Here is a 16464-nt window from a genome sequence, read left to right as displayed (position 1 = left end):
CTAAAATAAGACTTAATGCCCAGACTTTTAGTTAACGTAGATGATGTTGAGTAAATATAATAAAAACTAACAAGGACAGTTGACACAGTACTAAGACTAAGAAAAAAGCTGATGAAATGAACACTAACAAGCAGTTTTCTTTACCGGGGATAACTGGTCGCACTGCCAGGTTTGACATTTAGGCAACAAATGAGCTGAAATCGATCTGGTGATTGATTTTATTTCGGCTTCACTTGCCAGGCATGAGGACCTGCTGCTAATCACACGTTGATCATCAATCTTCTGCTACCCATAATCCTTTGTGAATCACATGTTCTTTCCTGTTATTACCAACCGAGATAGTGGCGCTGGTATTGTTTTCTGTAGTCTCAATTCAGGGGCTGCAGCCTCTCCTGAAGTGAGACACAGCTAGCGTGTGTGTGCGTGTGCGTGTGCGTGTGTGTGGGGATTTTGCGACCACAATAGCATCGCAACCGTTCAAGGTGTAGTCACAAAACGTTACAGGTGTGTAGTTGAGATCAAAATGAAGGGTGAGTTAGAAGATGGATGTTGTCCGAGCAAGGGCGCCGGACGTAGGCGGTAGGAAGTTGGGAAGCGGCCATTTGCGGCAACATGGTCTCTTTATATGTTGATGTTGTTGCCGCTTTTATATTTTGTGAACCTCGGGGTCAGAAAGCTGCTGGAAACAGTATATCTGATAATCAAAGAGTTCCAAAGATATAGTGTGTGTGTGTGTGTTTATGTGTGTGTGTATAGAAGGCCTCCCATATGTCATCATACATAAATATTATCAACTTAACAACATAACATTTGAGTTTCAGTTATGTTGCAATGCTAGAAGTCTCTGTCAATCTTCACCTGCTGACTTTGTTTTAGCTTCAGGTGAATCAGGTGACTTGTGTGTAATACAACAGTCATACACACCAGCAGTGTGTTGTGCACGGCCGATATTGGATTTGGACATGAGGTTCGGGCTTTCTTCGGATTTGTTTCGTTCATTTGTTTTTATCATGTGTTTTTACTTTAAAGTCTGTCTGTAGAGCAAATTTCCCCCAAAGGAGCATTGATGGTGTAATTAATTCCAATTCAGTTCGGTTAAATTGTTTTTCAGGAGATTGTTGTGATCCCAGTTAGAGCTCCAGCAATCTCTCCCTGCATGCAAAACATTAAAAAATAGGACTTTCGTCACTTGATGAACTAGGCCCTGGGTGCAATATCAGTCTTTTTTTTGTGATTATGTTTATTAAATTAAAAAAAAAAAAAAAAAGTGGCAAAGTAATTGTTGTGAGAGAGTGATAAAACAATCTAAGCGATGTTGCACTGGGGGATTCTTTGAGTTTGTCGAAAGACAGGTCTGCACTTTAAAATATAACTATATTTTTTATTAATATTATTATGTGTTCAGTTCAATAAAAGAGTGTTGGAAATAATTTCCTTTCATCTTTTTAAAAATTGAACAAGCAATGTGTTGTATTTCGGCAGTATACTGAAAGCAGCAGAAAGGCAAAACTGAGTACACTTTAATATCTGTTCATTTATCGCAAGTATTATCGATATGGTGATATTGTTGTTATCACATTTGAAATATTTCCCCCGTATCGTGCAGCCCTACTGTATATTGCTCACCTGAGGTTATCACTGTATGCAATGGAAAAGAAGGACAGTCTGTCGCAAACATTTCAACTTGACGCTCCACCTCTTGATTGCTTATTGATCATAGAAATGTATTTGAATATTTGTTTAGATGACCAGCCATATCTCATGCTACCATTCTGTATTGATTTTGATAAAAGCCACCGTTGTTTTTATGTAACCATCAGGCTGACAGTAGACTCAAAATCATGAAGGTGTTATTGTAGTCAGACTGCAGCTGAGATTAAAGTAGGTCACCTCACAATCTGACTAACGTGTCGGACTTCCTCCATTACTCGACCTCAACATCAGCACGCACTCTTCTCAGCACACTGCGTTGCTAATATGCTCTAGTTTTTGTGTGTGTACAGTATTTATTTATTGATTGCATGTATTATATCCACAGCCAGATTTTCTTTATTTTTTAACACACGTCACACATATTCACACAGCTGAGTTTAGCCTCGGCCCTCTGCCGAGCTGCTCCACTCTGTGGTCACGCGCTTTGCTAAAAGCACATCAGGTGTAACCTGTGGAGAGAGAAAGAGCATTTCTTATGTTTACTTTCATCCTCCAGATTCTCCCCTGCGATGTTCTGTGTGCCGTTAGCCCTCTGATGAACCAGACATTTATGTAAAAAATAATAATAATTGTTTTGCCTTAAGTGTTTTTTCTACCTTTTGTTGCCTTAGTAACACAACGCAGTTTTTCATCAAAATGGGTCATGGACCGATTTCACTTTAATGTACAGATAAAACAGAATTACTGTGCATCTGGCATCTAAGAAGTGATATGTCTTAAAGCTACTTGCTTTAATGATATTCATCATTCAATGAGTATTTCTTCCCTCCTAAATAGACGGCTTCGATATGGTTACTAGCATAATAAAACCTCACTTGTTCAGTTATGCCTCTGGAGAAAGTATTCACCAACTCTAGTTTGGCGACTCGCTACAATTTAGATTTAACAGATTTGAAGACTTTAAGTCTAATTCACAGCATCTGTAAATGTATAATGTTAGTGTTATGTTACCTGGCGTCTTGCAGAACATTCCAAATGCCTTTTTTTCCCACCTGTAGAAAAGTTTTAGGAATTGGGGACACAATTAAAATGCATCGTGAGATGAAAAGTCCATCTGGAAAATCTGTGGTGCATGCTCCAAGAAAATAAATGGCAAAATTAGTAAAAAAAAAAAAAAAAGGGAAAGTTAAAATAATCAAAAAATAACAAACAAATTTATTTTAGGAAATGGAGGTAAAAGTAAAAGCTCATCTCAAATTACACAAATGAAAGTGAACTTTCCTCCACTTTCGATTCCTTATGTGCAGGAAGATGAGCTGTCAGAGGAATCAAAAAACAAAATTCACGTGATAAGCTCTTTAACATCTGCGGTCAAAAGAATTTTGCCACCTAAAAACAGGGCTTCAGAAACATTGACTGGTAGAAACTTGGATAGATTTGGATGCATCACAAAATGGGACGATAGAAGATGACGGGCAGCTTGAAGTGCGGCGCCTCAGATCTGACACAATCCATCAGCGCTGATGTTCTTCTTCTGCTGCTCTCTGGTTTTGGCTGCAGACAGCTTCTAACTGTTTCAAGTTTTGCCAAAAGATTGAATCTGAACAGTCATATTTTTCTTACTTAAGTTTTAGTGAGTGGCTGTGTGTTTGCCTGTGAGTGAGATTGTGTGTGTTTGATTGACAGAAAGATAGGTGGGACTTGCACAGTAGTGACGGACCAGTAGTTCTGCAGTCCATAGGGCTTGGTCCAACATTTCTGCTTCAGCCAGAGTGCAGGGTAAGCTGCATGTCGATCTCTTTATTTTATTTATTGAGTTTTTATTTAATAAAAACAAATTTGGATTCAGATAGATATAGCGATAGGATTTCTAAAGCTGACTGACAGCCAATGGTTTCTGTTCATATCACTTTTACATACGGAAGACCTCAGAGTCATTTTATTTCAATGAATCATTCTTTCTCTTGACACATAGATAACTTGATTACATAACTTGCTAACACATAATATAGGTGTACCTTGTGTTTAGAGTGCATGGAGGAATAACCTGGAAGAAATTGTGAATGCTTTTCGCCCTATTTCGAACATGTGGTAGGAGTACACTGATGCCTCTTGTGGCCGAAATGAGTGTTACAACAAAAAACACTTGATTTTTTTCACACCTGTTTTCACCGATTAGACAGTTTATGTTATTAGTCCTATTTAGAACATGTGGTAGTCATGCACTTCGCCCTCTTGTGGCTAAAATGAGTATTACAACAATAAACACACACAAAAAGAAATTCTTCCAACCTGTTTAACAGATGAAACTTTTTTTGAAAGAACTTTTAAATATTATCCTGACAAACCCATATTTCACCTATTCTTAAGTCATAAACATGGGAGAAAAAAACAATTAAGATCAGGACTTAGAAAATAGATCTCCAGAATGAATTGTTTTCCCTCACTCTCCTCTCGGGGCTTCCGTAGATCGTGTGAGACCATTACATGAAAATATTTATTAGTTCAGAATGGCTGCTTTACTGTATCATCCACAGCAAAAGAGCACAAACATGAAAGGCAGAATATGTTCTGTCCTAGAAACCTAGACCACGCTCATGAAGTGGCTGCAGGACACCAGTGTGGAATGATACTAAAGTATGCAGTTTGTGGTTCGGTCAGTCAGAGTGAAAGTTTGTTTTCAAAGGGCTGTTTGTGCTTCAACTTCAATTTTTAAGGCTTTTTTTTGGGGCGATTTGAATGCAGTTGTCGTGATCCTAAAGCACAGATTCCAACTTATGTGTGTACATTTGTCACTGTGTGGTCAGTATTGTTAATTTTTTGAGAAGCAAAGACACTCCATTGGAGCGTCTCAGGTTTCTCAGCGCAGAGATGTTAGAGGAGGAATGAATTTGGCTCTGGGCTGTTTTACCACGGTTAGTGTTTGGATTTTTTTGTATGTTTGTGTACTGTGTGGATGCTTATTATATCCAGAGTTGTTTCCTTAGTGCACTGTATATTTATGAGCTGACTGTCTGTTGTGCTCCTTCATGTTTTCATTTGGTTTGGTCTCAGGAAGAGTATCTTCAATTCGTAAAGACTCAATTTGGGCCTGGACGAGAGCAACAAATATCTTATGCATTTACCACCGGGAGCAAAAATAATTACAGTGTAGAGAGAGGAAGGGACATTGTTTGCAGTATAAAAGATGTAGAAGTAAAAATCTGGGTCTCTAAAAGCCTGTGATGTATAATTAATACGGCCGAGTGTCCACAAGCTAACATGTCAAAACAAAAATCAAACATATAACAGAGTGATAACTTGTAAAATGCCTTTTTGGGTTATACAAAGTAGTTCCATCATACGTGGAGTCCTTGGACTCCCAGTTGACCTGCCCCCACATATTTATTGTACCGGAAACGCTAAAGTCCTTACTGGCCCAGATTTCAAAGCGTCTTTATGAATTCAATTAGCCGATGAATTTCCCTCGAGCCAGAGCTGTCCAAGCAATGCTTCAGTCTGTACTTGTCGTTCTATCTATGTGTAACTAAGTGTGTATAAAGAGAGAAGTAAAAGTCTTGATACTGTATTTTATTTATTTATTTTTCAATATGCAAATGAGGTATTATCTCATTATTTATTATTCTTTTTATTGTAAAACTCCGTACATCAGGTGAACAGTGTAACAATTCTAACTACTAGATATCACCATGAAACTCCCCCAGTTAATTACTTACATTAAGACAATAATGTAACAATAAGTTCTCTGAAATGTTATGTGTAAATATGCAAATTGCACATTCTTTTTAGGCATTATTTAATACTAAGTTTTGGTCAATTTAGGACGCAAATCAACAAAGTCACTAAAATAAACGCCTAAATATTTATTTTAGGTGTTTTCTTTCAACTAGTCTGAAAACAAAACTCGTTGACTTTGGTGCAAAATTGACAAGTGCATGATAAAGAAAGATGATTTTTGCCTTATCAGTTTGTCTTTGACCCCATGTGTTGAGAGACTGAAGTTCCCAAAGTAAAATATTCCTTTTTACTGTGGAAAATGCTCTGTGTTTGTAAAACATACACAGTTTGTAATTATTGTGCTAAAACATGTGAAACCTGCAGTGTGGCCTCTTAGGTGGAAATGAGCAATTTGCTTAGAAAGAGCAGAACTAGCTCCTCTAGTAACATCCTCAGTGTTCCTGTGGGAAACACAGCTTATCTTCTTTCCCCATCAGCGCTCCCTTCTCGTTACTTTAGCTCCCAAAGCGAGGAGATAAGAGTGAAATCTGATTATTTAATGTCCCCCAATGATATTAGCTCTAAATTAAAGGAACACAAACCTCTCCTGTATCTCATGTCGATCCGTCTTAAGGTCACGCTACAGATCAGATGACAGGACAGCGATGTTCTTGTGACTTGGAAGGAGACAGGGAATTTCAGCTTTAGTGGTGTAACAAGTGGAAACATGAAGGCCCAACTTTCACTGGTTTTGGCAGCAACCACAGGAATGTACCTGAGTTATTATAATTACAGTCCAATAGGTACATTTATTAGATTAAGTTGCTTATTTCTTTGCATGACCAGCTTCTATACTTGAAGCATAAATGAGTCCTAAACAAGGAAAGGTTCTGAATTCAGCTTTGACTCGATTACAAAAAATGCGGTTCTCAATAAAAAAACAATATCTGGATCTTGATTGCAGTGTCTACCTTATAATGGACATACAGTGACCTTTTAGGGTCAAAGCATCCTTAAAGGTTTATAAAATGTGTGTACCAATATAAGTGAAGGACTTGCCTTTAATAATTAAAAGGCTATTAAGCATATTTCTTCAGTTCTTTTATTTATTTAAAAAAATCAAAATGTTATTTGTTTGTCAAACATCCACATATTGTACCAAACCAGTGCGTTTACACAGTTCAGGCAGTTTCCCTTCAGAAAACAGACTGTTGACAACACACAGCCAAGAGGAAACGGCCAAAATACACAAATGACTGCTTAAATAATAACTAAAAACTATAAATACAGTTTCAAAATCCTCATCTGAAATGCCTGCTGTCAGTTAAAATCCCCATTTTCCCCAAATCAGACCGAAGAATCCAAATTTCCTCTTTTCTCTCAATCCTTTCCCTAAGCATGAAGCTTTTTGATGTGTGTTTGGATCTACTGGTTCAATTTGTTAGACTGGAAGTCAGCCACAGATCAAACTTACTGACGGATAACAGCCAGTCTGGCAACATTTAGGCGCCAGAGGCAGTTGTGAACGGTAAGTTAAAAACATGACGTGCACAGGGATGTTATTAACTTCATTTTTCTGAGAGCTGCTGCTCAACTCAGCCATGACTCCAGTAAAAGATCTCAAGTTTGTAGATTGAAGACATTTAAATAAATGAACACCTTAAAAGCATCACTGGAGATTTGTGTTGATCCAGTCACAGTCGTTGTTTTTTTCAGTTTTTGTCAAAAGTGCAACAGAGCTGGGGCATCTGGCACAGCCAACAAACTCACATTGTTTTAATAAGGAAGTCAGTCAATAATGAGTGAAACTGAGATCTGATTTCATGGCGTGAGTCATTTTCCAAACAACAGCAGACAGTGGAGCTGGTTATTTTGCTGAGGAGCTCACTGTGTTGTCACTCCCATCACTGCATCACTCCCAACAATAGTTTCAAATGATACACTGTCAAAAATTACCAATTGTTTTGTGAACACATTTTCAATGATTGGTCACAGTTAATGCTAACCCAGAGTTAAATACGCTGCGTTTATCGTGGCTGCTTCACAAAAACAAATGGATTCAAGCAAACGTCAAGCTGTTGTTGCTGTGCTGTTTGGATGAGGAGGGGAGCAAAGCCAGATTAGTATTTGAAGAGGATGTTACTGAATGCAAATACATTCAATGGGTCTTGCTGAAAAAATCATAATGGGGTTTCATGTCATACAAACAAGAGTTTAAAACAGTTCTCCTGTCCTCACTATACATGTATATGTGTATAGTGAAACATTCTGTAACATATACTGTATGATATGTCATTTTTAAGATTCCCATGAAAGAAGTTAACAAAATCCACAAGTCATTTCTCTTCTCTCTCCTGATGAGGCAGGAAGCTTCGCCGTCCCCGACACGCTTTTATTTGTATCATAATTGATGGCTGAAAGTTTAACTGCCCTCAAACTAAAGACAATGATGGAAAATGACCAAAGTTGTCTTGCAAGAGAAATCTTTCTCACCTTTTTCTCCCCCCCCAACATTTGTACAGTGAAAAAGCAGAAAGTGAGACTGATTAGAGGAGACACATGAGGGAAGCTCTGGGGGGAGTTAACCACTAAAATATCAATGGACAAAGCCTCAGCGGTTTCTTCATGAAACTGATGTTATAAGATTTAATCTAATATGTGGGAAAATTCCAAAACACTTTCCCTGTTTTGTTTTTTTACTCTGGGAATGTTCTGTAATGGGGGGAAAATTGCTGTTTGAATTCTTAAATGCTAGTGGTTAAAAGCTGCTGCACTGAACGTGCCGTGTATAGGACTCATTTATTAATGGGATTAAGTTTCATATATCATCTGCAGATCAGCAAGCGACTTCCCAACTGGATGTAAAATTAATTTGTCGTGATAAGAAGAATAAACAAAATCTTTGCTCTAAAAGCCATATATTAGTGTGTTGGTCAAAGTCAATCTTAAACTGCAGGATGAAACTGAATCCAAAATGCCCCCCAGATGTTAAGAGCATTCATTTAATGAGGCTAAATGTAAGCAATGTGGGTTTTGATCTTCATCCCTACAAAGACGTTGCATGTAGTTTTCACATTATGCCGGATCTCTGGGATAAACAGGGTTTTGTTTTGCCTCATAAAATGAAAAATTAAGATTCAAATAAACTCAATAAACATCTATTCTTCCTCAAGGCAGTAGGGGCAGCTGTTGTTGGCAGACGTTTGTTGTTGGCTTGAATTCACTTTCTACAGTGATGTCAGGATCTCTGCACAGACGGCCTAATTATAACTTCAGATCTGGGCTGATAGTTGTCAAATTTAGACTTTTTCTTCAGGATCCAGGTGACTGGAGCAAAGCTGCATGACTTTTCATGATGCAGATGTGCCAACATGTAACAACTTGGAGGTATTGAAGGTATTTACATCTTTTCATCAGTTTTTACAAGATTAGTTGTGCAGTTAGAATAAAGCGTCACTGATGTTGCACAGATGTTATTTTAACTTCATGATGAGACACTGAAGCGTGACACAAATACAGATGGTTTTGGGACATAAACAGATACAGATAGTAGCTTTGCGTTACACCCCTGATGGAGACCTATGGTTCTCATGCTCACATTGTGCCTGCATTACATCTGTCCGAAGATGAAAAGCAGCCTTTAGGTTAACTCTCGCCCACTTACAATGATGTGCTCTGTCCTTGTTAAACAACCCAATAAATAATGAATACGTTGCTGTAGCAGATCTGATAAACCAGGACATGCATATATCCGGGTTAATGACCTTTGATTGGGCAAACGGATAAAACAAAAGTGAAATGAAAGATTATGCTTCAGGTGTGATTAAAACCAGAGAGTGACTTCCAAACTGTAAATATCTCTGATTGGGTTTTGGCACTTTTTTTGGTATAAAATATCAAAATCCTCCAGGCTGGTTCGACACAGTGTGTGCAGTTTACTGACAAGCTGGAAGGATTTCTGGGTAATGAAGTTCTAATTGATCAAATGTCAAGCAACAGTTCATTCATTATTCATCTTCATTCCTTTGCAATCATGTGATTTTTCAACCCTCTTAATGACATTTAGAAACAACTAATACGCGCTGGCTACTACTGTATGTTTTTGCAGAAAACGTAGTGCTGTCAGGGGTAACTTTGTTTTTCGACACAAGAATAAAACATTTTATTGAACGCATGTGTAAAATGTTCATATTTGGCATCTTCAATTTGTTCTCCCCACAAGATTCAGTCCTGGCAGCTCAAAGCACTCAGTAAAGGTCAAGGGAAGATAATGGTCTTGGTTCAGTTTTAAAGTCCTCTTAAATTAACTCAAACTTGAAGCTTGAATCATGTTGACTCTTTCACTCCAGACGCTAACCGTGGTCTCTGACGACATAGTCTTGTGCTTTTTACACCCAAGCAACACGTTCTGCTTTGGAACAAAATGTTGCTGCAATCACATTTACTGCCAATGTAAATCAGTTGTGTATAAATGTAATATGTAGGGGACAGGGTCACATTTTTGTGGGTAGGTTTTTGTTCTCGCACTCTCATTCGTCTATTTGTTTCCCCGTATTTCCTCCTCAGTATTATATAATACTACTGATACTTTCCCTGGTGCCTGTTATGACAGACATACAGACAGACAGTGTGTTTAGACTGTAAACACACAGAAAACACACACAATACTTCTGTTTATATTTCCCTCCTCGCCTACTCACTCTTGACATCACTCCACTGTGTGTGTGTGTGTGTGTGTGTGTGTGTGTGTGTGTGTGTGTGTGTGTGTGTGTGTTGAACTAACTGACAACATACTTCTGTAGCTTGCTGACAAACAGCAAACCACTTTTCTTTAGTAAAGGTAAAGCCTGATATATGTCTAAATGAAGTTTCTACAGCATCAAGATATATGTAATTACTGTATTTGTGTCACAATATACCTGCAGTCTTGGAAACACTGTCAAAGCTATAAAACCACCAGAACATCATGGACATCTATTCTGATTATAAGCAAATACAAGACCAATGAAAACATACAGAACACAATAAATCACTAAATATTTTTCTTATTAAGTCTTTTTATATTTATTTGACATTTAAATGGTCACTATCTGCTTGTAAGCATCAGAAAATGTATTTTTCTCCCTGTCTCCCTCCTCTTCCTCATTCTTTGCTGCCTACTTTGAGAAGAATGTGTATAGTAGTTCCCAGTCTCTCTTTACTCATTTCCCATGCCTCCTTCCTGTTCTATTCCCACTGGCTTTATTCAGCTGTCTATGCCTTGACCTTCATTTTTCCTCCTAATTTTTTATAATAATTATGTTTTTAATTGTATTATTTGAAACAAACATATTTATTATCTTTTATTGAATTAGTTGTATTCTTATTGTGCCAGTGATGATAGCTGTAGAAACATATAGCATGGCCTGGTTGTTGTGTGACTGAGATTAAAAACATCAGCAAAATCAATGCATAAATCAACATGTTTTAAAATACTTATTTTTGTTATTATTCAAATTAAAGGGCAAAAAATGATGTTAAAAGACATTAAATCTGAACAAATTAAAAGGCAGATGATTAAACATTTAATAGAGAAAAGGTACTATTGTCATCATACTAGTTCCCCTTACTCCAGTTTAATAATACAAATTAGAAAAAAGAAAAGAAAAGACTTCTAGTGCGTCCCAACCTCTAATATATTAAGAGTGTAAATACTCAGCCCGTCCAAAAACAAAGTTGCACACTCTAATATTTCGTTGGACCGCCTTTAACTTTGAGTACGGCACACAATCACATAAGCTTCTGCAATGTCACAACATTTATTTCCGTCCAGTGTTGCATTCATTTTCCACCAAGATCTTGTATTGATGATGGGAGAGAGGCACCAGGCATGATGGGTGCATCACTTCATCCGCCTCTCACCCTGATGCGCCCATCACTCTGGAACAGGGTCAATCTGGATTCATCAGTTCACATGACCTTCTTCCATTGCCCCAGAGTCCAATATTTATGCTCCCTAGCTAATTAAAGCCTTTTTTTCCTATTAGCCTCTGATTGGTGGTTTTCTTACGGTTACACAGCTGTTTAGTCCCAATCCGCTGAGTTCCCTTCCCATTCACATCCTGTCCCTGACCACAGGATATGTCTTCCGACATGGTTGTTTAAGAAATGAGAAGCGACTCACCTCATCAGCTCGGGTTAAATAGCTTGTTGGCAGCAGAAACATATTAATCACTGCAGTAATTATCCAATGGAAGGCTCTTAATGATTTGTTTGGTTAAATCCAGGTGGTGACTATTTTTTGGACTTTGAAAAATAAATAAAATAACAAAATAGAGTTGGATTTCTTGAAAATCTTAAGGAATAGAACGTTATTACGATTAGGCTGTATAGAAGTTTATTTAAGAAGTCGTTGTCTGTTTTTCAGATTGTCCTTCCTGCCCAACCGGAGCAACAGCGACAACGGGCGCACGATACTGGCCAACGAGCAGGAGTCCCAGGACTCTCTTGGAACTCTCTGAGGACAGAGCTGGGACCTCATCAGATCTGCCTCTCAGTGAAACAATGAAACATATGGGTGCAGAACTAAAGTACTAGTTGAATAGTACTGGTATCCATGGTCCAAAACACAGTCCCAATATGTTTCCAGGTTGTCGTTCTAAAACCCAGAAGAACTGTTCTTCTCAGTCGAACCTCTGAATCACAGGGTGTGAAGATTGAGTCAGCGGACCAGAAAACTACAGCAGACTACAAGACAAACTTTGGCTAAGATGATGGCTTCTTAACCTCTATGATGACATCCCATTAGAGTTTCAACAGCGTTAACTGCCAGCTGGCTATACAGGTTGATTGTAGGTGTCATTAGGTTAAAGTCAACTTTATTGTGCTGCAGTTTGTATTGTCTTTTACCAGCATGGACGGCACTCTGAAACTAATGAATGTCAAAAGTTGACATTTTTGTTCATAACTTTCGTTTCATATACCATTTTGAAATAGCTGTAAGCAAAACACCAAAGGCCGAGGATGTTAAAACAGAAATGGATGACTTCACAGTAGTTTGTGATGAAATACTGCATCATGAAAACAGTTGTATCATTATTGACCATTATGGTGAAATACCTGCCTAAATATTGTTGCACTTACCTCTGTGGGTTGAAAGTTTAAAATGTGTTGCATCTCTGTCTAAACCCAACAGTGACGTGGTGTCGGTTTGTTAGTGCGGCTGTACATCACTGCAGCGAGTTGAAAGCTTGATTGCCAGTATTAAAATCTAGCAGGGGTGTCAAACTCATTTTAGTTCAGGGGCCACATACAGCACAATTTGATCTTAAGTGGGCCGGACCAGTAACATCAGAGCATAATAACCTATAAATAACGACAATGTTTCCCTTCGTTTTAGTGCAAGAAATACAAGTACATTCTGAAAATGTTCAAATTTAATGAACTATCTTTTTAATTAAAAAACATTATGAAATTCCTTAAGAAAAATAAGGTGCAATTTCAACAATATTGTGCCTCAGTTTATCATTTACACATGTGTGTTACAACTTACAGATCACAGTGTGTCTACAAAGGCACAAAACATTTTGTCACGGGTATCTAGAACAGTATATTTATGATCAAAACAACTCATTTTTACACTTTGTAAAGTCATTCTGTGTTTTAGCCCCCGGGCCGAATGTTTGACACCCCTGAGCTACACTACCCACAATGTAAAAATGTACCTGTTTACTTTTTTGTCAATTATTAAGACATAGTTTCAAAGCACTGAAAGTACATACAGCGTATCAAAAATACTGCAATACTGCAACATTCAAACATTTCAGGAATCTGAAAAATAAAATGCCTGGTCAAATTAAATGCTTTGGAAAATAGATTTCTTTTAATGCAGATTATGTTGATTATGCATAAAATCCAACCAAGAATGAATCATACAAAGAAGACTCATCACATGGATTTCTCACCCTATTAAACAACAAACAACAAACTTAAATGCTGTCTGTATGTATTTATATACACATACATGTATATTTATTTATATATATATACTGTATATATATATTCATTTGTATATATGTATATATATATATATATATATACATACATGTGTATATACATGTGTATATATATATATATATATATATATATATATATACAAATAAATATATATACAGTATATATATATATATATATATATATATATATATATATATACACATGTATGTATATATATAGTTTTAATTTAAATGTTATTTACACTCTTTTTAAAAAATATAAATGCAGATTATATGTTTGGGATACAAAAAAAATGTGATTTTCCTCATTATAGACATGATGGCACTTATTCATGTCGAGGTGAATATTAAGGTCTGATGTCACTCAAACGAAGAACAAGAGACTTGGCTGCGTCTTTCAGTGGGCTGATAGTTGGACTGTGTTTTTAAGCTGCATTAGGTGATATTTGACCACTACAGGTCAATACATACTCTCATTTTAGCTCTGATTTTACCAGGCCATTGTTTTGGCTCCCTGCTGTTTTGTGTTGGGCATGTAGAATATTCTCAGCATGTTAGAGATAGTTTCTACAGTACATGAGGGCCTGTGGGAGCCAGGGTTTGGAGAAAACCCCCGAAATAATGAATAGAAAGTTCAGTGTGTTTGGCAGCATTGGTGAGACGGTCACATTACTCAGAGCCATTTATTCACAAGTTGATTAAAGAATGCCTCTGTAACGCAGGTTTAACTCGCCTCCGATGCCTGATGCTCAGTTTACATATCTGAACTCCGTCTGTCTCTCTCTCTCTCTGTCTGTCTATCACAACATGTTCAGGAGATGTTCGCACAGAGGTGTGATACTGTCTCAGCCGCCTACACTCTGTCATCACATTTTCATTTCAAGTTCTTTATGCATCTCTGCCTCAGAAAACAACAGTTCACTACCATCTTTCTTTTTATTTTCAATGCACAACCTCAGAGCTTTAAATATGACGAGCTAAATGAATGTCTTGTTACAATGTGACAACTTTTAATAGTCCACTGTGCCCTGTATTTCATCTTTGTTGAGTGCGATGAAGATGATGAATAAACAGAGAATTTGACAATGATTTGGTGTAAAATGATTCATATCAGCCCTATAAAATGTGTCTATTGAGCATGCACATTTCTCCAGATGCCGACTTTAGTGCCATGTTAGTTCAGATTCGGTAGAGTAGTATAGTTATGGCTAATTAAACCTGCATGGACACCTGGTCATTGTACGCATATTTATTTTAGTTCACTACTCTCCTTTCCTCTGCTCTGTCTCTGACTGTACGTGTGTGTGTGTCAGGACCGAAGTCCCGCCCTTCGTGAAACACAGCGGAGGGGATGTGAATGCGCAAAGCAAAAAAAAGATGTATCGGCCCAAAAATAAATAAATAATTTAAAAGAAAATTGTTTCATCTACAAACTATTTTACGACCCCCCCCGGCAGTACCCCCTGTTGAAGACCTATGGTTTAAAGTTCAAACCATCTGTTGCAACTAAAACCAAACAATAATTAACTTAATTAGATTAGTTGTATATTGTTTGTACATGGTCCCTGCTAAATACATTTAATAAAACAAATGTTTTATCAAAGAAAATTAGTTTTGTAAACGGCTGAGCAGATATCAGTTGCATTTTACTTGTATACAGTGGAGCATCTTTCTCCAGATACAATGACAGTTACAATACTTATTTCTGAACAGCGTCTTCCCTCTGCAGGAGATAGTCAGAGCGCACGCTCTATCCAAAAGCTCACTAAATGCACACATCTGGATCAGTGCTGGTGACTTTGTACTGCCAAAAACATTACTTAAATTTAAATTTGAACAGAGAAAGCAGTCCTTTCCTACTTCTCTATGATATCATGACCCCTAAAATCCACTGTGCGCTCACCTGGAGGGGCATGAAAACATGGAGAGATAGAGAGGTAGACCACCACACCAAGAACAGACTATTCCACCACTGCTGTGCAATTATCACTGCCATTTACAATACTCACTTTACAATTTCCTATCAACCACCTGGTACTTATATTATTTTTTATTCTATTTAATTATTGTGTACTGCCTTTTTACTCCATTATGTTATTTTGCTGTAACAAGGTACATTTCCCCGTTGTGGGACTAATAAAGGATTTCTGATTTCTGATAAAACAGAAAGATACATGGATAAAAAAAAGTAGCTTGAATGAATGGGCTGTGTCTTTAAACATCTTTACAGAGGTTATGAGTTCAATAATTAGTACGGCCCTCGAAGGATGTTGTAAAAATTGAAATAGCCCTTGATAGGAAAAAGGTTCTCCACCTCTGGTCTAAAAGCATGAAAATATTAAGGCTTTATCTCAAAGTGCAGCAGTGCCAGAGCTGGACCTGGCTTTTCCAAAAGCATTCTGGATCAAAGATGTTAACACCAGGACACAAAATTATTTTAACACACATCCAGTATTTTATCCTTCTATGGGCCGCTACAAATGACTATGTTAGTTTTTGTTCCTGTGTAAATACAACCTAATCTGCTTTTCTAACAGACAGACAAACTATCTGCGCCAGGATTTAAAATGTGATTTTCTTTTTCTAAATAAGGTCTTCCAGGGGATGTATTACTTATCCATATGGATATATTATCTTTCCATATGGAGGTAAATTATCTTATAGTCTTTTCTTTCAAAAACTGAAAAATGTTGTTTTAAAGCTTTTCTGGTAAAGCATAAAGCTGACCTTTGTGACGCTTGTCCAAGTAAGTTTTCTAGTAAGTTTCTCAACAAGCTTTTGCAGATAAATGAAGAATAAACTATATTTTTCTGTGTTAAAAGGGAAAAAACCTCAGGGATGGAAGAATAAGTGGTTGGTTTGTTTTCAGTGACCTGATCAAAAGCATTTACAGCAACACAGGGTCCTACCTGAAGGACCATAGAAGGAACAACAAAACGTATTCAGGTATTTATTTTACCTGCTCTATAAGCTGTCGACCAGGTAGCTTCATCACTCCCAACAGATGCCCAGTGGAAGATGCTTTCAGAGTTTTGAAAGTTGATAGGTGTTTCAATGAGAATACCAAAACTTACAAGCTACCTACATGGCAACTTGTAGA

At 37.3% G+C, this 16464-nt stretch overlaps 1 protein-coding gene across 11 annotated transcripts in view; it reads left to right on the top strand.

Annotated features, from left to right (window-relative positions):
* Positions 1 to 12734, top strand: part of si:dkey-247m21.3 (5-hydroxytryptamine receptor 4) — a 41507-nt gene extending 28773 nt beyond the window's left edge. For 10 of the 11 annotated variants that reach the window (XM_029445495.1, XM_029445492.1, XM_029445486.1 and 7 more), the window contains one exon: positions 11777 to 12734. In XM_029445495.1, coding sequence (XP_029301355.1) covers positions 11777 to 11870 — 94 coding nt within the window. In that variant the 3' untranslated portion in view covers positions 11871 to 12734. The remainder of the gene's footprint in view (positions 1 to 11776) is intronic. The other variant, XM_029445496.1, reaches the window with a different exon arrangement.
* The last annotated feature ends 3730 nt before the right edge of the window (positions 12735 to 16464 follow it).

Source organism: Cottoperca gobio, chromosome 12, assembly GCF_900634415.1.
Source record: "Cottoperca gobio chromosome 12, fCotGob3.1, whole genome shotgun sequence".
Classification (NCBI taxonomy): Eukaryota; Metazoa; Chordata; class Actinopteri; order Perciformes; family Bovichtidae; genus Cottoperca; species Cottoperca gobio.
This window is presented reverse-complemented; position numbering and strand designations above follow the sequence as displayed.